The sequence below is a fragment of the Hemibagrus wyckioides genome, linkage group LG23 (assembly GCF_019097595.1).
Source record: "Hemibagrus wyckioides isolate EC202008001 linkage group LG23, SWU_Hwy_1.0, whole genome shotgun sequence".
Taxonomy (NCBI): domain Eukaryota; kingdom Metazoa; phylum Chordata; class Actinopteri; order Siluriformes; family Bagridae; genus Hemibagrus; species Hemibagrus wyckioides.
The window spans coordinates 18,985,330-18,991,409 of record NC_080732.1 but is presented as its reverse complement, the minus strand read 5'-3'; the positions used below and the strand labels follow the sequence as shown (position 1 = coordinate 18,991,409).

The window sequence follows — 6,080 nt, the reverse complement described above, 5'->3', positions numbered from 1 at the left end:
TGGCTGTGTAAATACAGCTGATGTTTTTAAAGTGAGGCGTAAATAATTTAGCAGGCTAGCTCTCAAGAATCAGTGGTTCAGACTAATATCCGATGCTAGCTCCAAGCTTTACTTAGCCAAAGCGAATGTTTTGCAGTAAATCCTTTTAGAATCCGTGACGCTAACATTAACGCCCGCTATGAGGCTAAATCCGACGACTGAATGATGATTCTAGCTGCAGGAGGTTTATGTTTGGAGGATTAAAAGGGTTTAAAATAAAACTTCAGAACTCAGAAATGTTTTATTTCCAACACTTTAACTCATAAACATCATCCAACTATTTAAAAATAACTAATAGAGTCGATCACTTCATAATGAATAGAGAGTGTCAGGGGCGGAGCTACAAATCGTTTTATGACATCACTTGCAGGTTGTAGCTGTGGGTGTTTATTTATTTATTTATTTATTTATTTATTTAATTTCAATTCCATTTACATCTTTCAACGAACATGAATGTAGTCTATGGACTAAATAAGCACTAACAAAGAATACACACCAAGTTGCCAGTTTATTAGGAACAGTGATGTAAAAATAACTGGGAAGCGCTTAACAAAACACGCGTTTCTGTATAACAGTTAATTATATAATTATTATAAAACATCATAGCGTCATTATGCATTCAGATACACGAACAGGACGCGACTTCTAGCCTGTGTAATGGTAGAAAAGCATTAAATCATACACGTGAACTATCTATACGTACATTTCTGCAGTTGCTCACAAACATGTACACTTAATCAATACGCAATAAAAATATTAAAACGATCTCGTAATGTATAGTGGGGTTTCGGTAAACGTTTCAGTTATAATTGGCCATTTTCCACACGGTCGTAGCCGAGACGATGATGAGGATGATGCTGATGACGTACGCGACGATGCCGAGCCCCAGGGCGATGTTGTTCAGGAGTCTGGACACGTGAGAGTTTCTCATGGCCAGATCTCTGTTTCCGGTCATGTTGGCGTCTCGAGTCTGTAAGAGAGAAGAGAGAGGGACGTCTGGTGACTGACGGGACTCCTGAATCTCTTAAAGATCATTTTTATTCTTTCAAGTGTGAAAAGAAGCAACAATGAAAAATGTTTAGAATTAATCAATAGATGTTTTTATTTTAATCAAATAAATCATTAAGAGATCTGATAAGATTTCAGAGCTGTGTGTGTGTGTGTGTGTGTGTGATTAATCTGTAGATTATTCATAATAAAAACAAAAGCTGTGGTTACAAAAAGCTGAACATGTCTATATTCTCTCAACAGAGTTGTGGTCAAGCTGCTTCCTGATTAATGAATAATGACTCTTTATTTCCTCAAACGCAGAATTTACTTCCCACAAACCATGTGGACGTGAACAGACACAGAGTTCAACCAGTGCTGGAACAGGAAGTCCTGAAAAGACCATTCACAAAAAGCATCAATTTAAGCCAATCAGCTTGGAGCTTGGCCCCGGGGGGTGGGGGTGATGGCTATCAAGGATGGGGGTGGGTGTGGGGTGGGGTATTTAGCGGCGTGTGATAGAGTGTGAGGGCTGTGTTTTTTTATTTGCACAGCAGGACTGCGAGAGGGAAACTCTGCACTTTTATACAACATGAAGTTATTATGGATGAAATATTACAGACACGATTTCGGTCGCTCGGTTGCCGAGGCCGTTGTCTGTTGCCATGGTGACGCACAGGCTGAGTGACAGGAAGCGCAGTAACCGTTTCAGTGTAACGTACATCTGCTAAAATTAGAATTTTTTTATAGAGTTAACACGATGAAATGTTCCTGTAAACCTTTCCATAATGTTTAGAGCAGATATCCATGAACAGCAGAACACCAGAAGACATGTGCTCACCAGAGATAATGACAGATAATTCACTCTCTCTCTATCTCTCTCTCTATCTCACGATCTGTCTCTACCTCTCTCTTTGTCTCTATCTCTCCCTCTCCATCTTGCTCTCTGTCTCTATCTCTCTTTCTTTTTGTCTCTCTCTCGGTCTCTATGTCTCTCTTTCACTGTCTCTCTCCCTCCCTGTCTCTCTGTCCCTCTCTCTCCCTCTTGCTCTCTGAGTCTCTCTCTCAGTCTCTATGTCTCTCTCTCACTCTCTCTTCTCTCTCTCTTTGTAAGTCTGTTTCTCTCTCTCTCTCTCTCTCCCTCTCTCTCTTTGTAAGTCTGTCTCTCTTTCTCTCTCTCTCACTGTCTCCCTCTCTCTCTTTGTCTGTCTCTCTCCCCCTCTCTCTTTCTCTCTCTCCCGCTCTCTGTCTCCTTATCTCTCTCTCTGTCTCTCTCCCCCTCTTCCTCTCCCTCTCTCTCTCTCTTTGTAAGTCTGTTTCTCTCTCTCTCTCTCTCTCTCTCTCCCTCTCTCTCTTTGTAAGTCTGTCTCTCTCCCTCTCTCTCTTTGTCTGTCTCTCTCCCCCTCTCTCTTTCTCTCTCTCCCGCTCTCTGTCTCCTTATCTCTCTCTCTGTCTCTCTCCCCCTCTTCCTCTCCCTCTCTCCGTCTCTGACCACATGTATCAGGCTTCGATCCTGTAATGGTGATAAATGGTGTTAAGTCAGAGGCTCTGCGCCTCACGGGACTCTGCAGAGACGCTTTAATGGAGCACTTTTCTGCAGACGGCGGTTCTGTTGCTCTGTCACTAAGCCATGAACAAACAGAGTGATGTTTACAACAGTCGCTAACGCATTCACCTGACATTGACGGGATTAGTCCGGCTGAAACCCCAGCCAACAGGTGGCAACTTCCCTTTCTTCTGACAAAAGAGAGAGAAATACAACACCATTGTTGTAAAGGCATTATCTGCTATTCATCACTGTAGAGATCAGACCTTTCTTTTTTCCATCATGCATTTTATTTTTCTTTGCAAGCGATATTTAGCTGTTACTCTGAGACACAGAGTGAAATAACGTGCGTCCTTTCAGACGTGTGAGACCTGACTGTGCTAATAGTTTAGTTTAACGATGTGAGATGATGGAGACCACAGCCCTAAACAAACAGAGTTCATTTCAACAATATAACATAAACATGAAGAGGATGTGACTCAGTGTTTTATCGTTAAGTTCTACAGGACGTTCAACTCTCTGAGCAAAACTCCAGGACCTCCTGTTAGCCTACAGGTCAGGGCTTGGGGCTAAAATGAATCGTGAAATCCGTTGTGTGGAGATCTTTAATCGTCCTGAAGATCCAGTAACATATTAATCACATCGATGGACCTGAGGTTTAATTGATTTGAACATCATGTTGGATTTTTACCTAAAAAATTCAACTCAAATTTTAAAATATGATTTATTATCAAATGTTATTAATTTCCAATGATATTTGTCAAACGTCATGTGATGTATATACTTCATTTCATGGGAGTAGCAGTGAATCAGAGCGACTTCCCCGTCAGTTTTCCCCTGCCTTTATGCTGAGAGGTCGTTTTGTGTTCCGTGCTCATGACCTTTTATGGAGTTTTGTGGGCGTCGCCTAATGCAAATGGACTTTAATGGTGTGAGTTTGTTGGGAAACGTTGATGAATCAGGGGCGGTGTTTTTTTTCATGATGTCAGGGATCTAATTTCAGGGTACAACAGCAGAATAATCACCGGATCACACGCTGACGTGGAGCATGAATCATTACAGAGGCTGGAAGCGTGACCTTCGTCCTCAAACCTTTATATCCTCCACGATATAAAATAAAAAAAATGATTACACATGATAACAGCCCTCACGTATCCCGCATTCTGACTGGTCAGAAAGTTTTCATTTGTTTTCCCAGAACTGCAGATCACAGCTTTATTGATATTGATGTGATTTTGTCCAAGTACGGTATCTATAGCAACGGCTCCTTAACCGAGACCAGTACGGAAGATGGATAAAAACCAAGAAAACACCATCGAGAGCGAGCGCTTGATGGTCAGAGATCCTCAGAGAGCTTCTTCCTCATTAACGTTAACTAAAGCTCTTTATCTGTACTCTAACTGCATGATTTATATCTCAGCTAACATCTATAAACACACACACACACACACACACACAGCGTAAACCCTGCAGTTGTTATACATGAGGAACTTATCACCTGGGGCTCGGTTTCCAGTCTGAAAAGAATAAATCTAGTCAAAGGACAGGAAATAATTCAATGAATCAAAATCTAATGGCCGTGATGCTGACCATTGTAGTGGTCAAGAGGATTAAAATAATAATAATAATAATAATAATAATAATAATAATAATAATAATAATAATAATAATGAGAGAAAGAAAATTAAATCATTTAATTAATTAATAATAAGATAATAATTAAGATATTTCATGTGATTAGTTTCAGAGATGTTCTCATATCAACAAGTGGTGCATGAATTAATAATAATTATTAAAGCATCATTAAAGTTTGAACAAGAATTACATCACCATCGCCTTTTTTTTCATTTAACACTTTCATTTATTTATTTATTTTTCCAAGTGATGCAGAGCTACAGACAAATATCCTTCTGTTTAACTGAAAGAATTGCGTCACGTTTTTCCCCTCATGCGAGTGAAGCTCACGTCTCACCGTGAGCTGGCTGAATCACACCGACACTTTAAAAACATCCCTGAGTGAGGTTTAATTCATTTTTTCTTTAAGTAAAATTAATTCTGATATTGTTTTTTTAAATGAATATAATAACGATAGTTGGTCAATACAATTAAAAAAAAAAACAGCAGACAATTTAACAAATGTCCCGAAACAGAAATAGATCCCAATATTATTACAGAACAATATTATAAAAGTGTTTATGTCAGGATTTTTTTTTTTTTGGTGCTAATGGAAGTATAATAGACGGTTTAAAGGAAGTTGTGTGTTTGTGTGAGGAAAAGAGAGAGAGAGAGAGAGAGAGAGAGATCTACTTACGTTGATGGAGTAGATGAGAGCGGCGATGCCCAGAGGTAAGCAGCAGCACAGCATGGTGAAGATGGAGTAACCCAGGTAATCAGGGACGGGGTTAACCTGAGTGCCAGGGGTCACGAAAACGGTGGGCTGGACGGTGACGGTGGCCTGGCCGGGGTACTGCTGTGCTCCATATGGTGCAGAACTGTACCCCTGAGCCGGAGGGTAAACACCCTGAGCGGGGATTCCCCCCGGTGCTGAAGGATACCCCATATCAGCCTGGTATGCTGGAGGATGATCCGTCTTTTCAGTCATTGTGCTGGGTTTCTGCGAGCTCTGATGATTCTCCTGCTCGTGGTCTGGTGGACTGTCCTGTCGACTCTCTACTGTCACTCCTCTCTAGTGCTGCTTGTCATCATTTGACCACACCCATCTGTTGGACTTACACAAGGCTTCTGAGGCGAGGCTGAGCACATAATATACCCGAAACAATTATTTAGACAAGGATATATTTTCTATCTTTGGCTGTTAGAGACTCGACTGAGTGATGGTGTTATTGACTAAACTCGACTTTTCCTTGTCACTGACATGGCAGGGTGTATGCTGTGCATGAAGTGTGCTTTTAAATAAGTCAAAAATTAATAAAAAAGTACAATAGTGGTCCTTAAAGTCTAGATTTGAAGCATTAAATCTCTTTAAAAGCCATGCAACACTTCTATCACCATGCAAAAGATACTAAAGGTATCCCCTTGATACAGTAAAACCACGACACCAACAAGGGAAAGGGTGTTTTTTAATAGTGTATCAGCCAGGAGCACGTGCCTACATGCGTAGAGAATTTCTGTTTGTTTGTTTTTTATTTGTTTATAAGATGCATGCATGCGATGGCTACAGAACGTTGAACACATGACATGGCCTGTTTACACAGTAACATGATCCGGAGTATTAAATATTTTAAACTCTTCCAATCGGTGTTTTTTTCCCCCCTCCTCTCTCACGCGCGTGCCAGACGGAGTTTTACCTTTCAGGAATAATATTAGCTGCTGACGTAATTTCCGCTACCGTGTTCTCGGGTAACAGTTAAAGGAAATGTGTAAAGGTTTACAAACTGACAGTTACAATGAAGAAAAAAGTCTAACATGGTGCAATTAAACACGGAGAGAGTTCACAACAATGGCACAGCACGCGCGCTCCGGGGCAGTGAAGAAGGGGCGGGGCTTG

The 6,080-nt window shown here is 40.8% G+C and overlaps 1 protein-coding gene across 1 annotated transcript; it reads right to left on the bottom strand.

Moving 5' to 3' along the window:
* Nucleotides 1–425: 425 nt before the first annotated feature.
* LOC131343996 (trafficking regulator of GLUT4 1-like) lies at nucleotides 426–5,256 on the bottom strand. The gene is made up of 2 exons (XM_058375909.1): nucleotides 4,884–5,256; nucleotides 426–1,009 (listed from the first exon to the last, which is right to left on the bottom strand). Exons 1-2 carry the CDS (start codon nucleotides 5,172–5,174, stop codon nucleotides 839–841), a joined length of 462 nt encoding a protein of 153 aa, XP_058231892.1. The 5' UTR covers nucleotides 5,175–5,256; the 3' UTR covers nucleotides 426–838.
* Nucleotides 5,257–6,080: the final 824 nt, after the last annotated feature.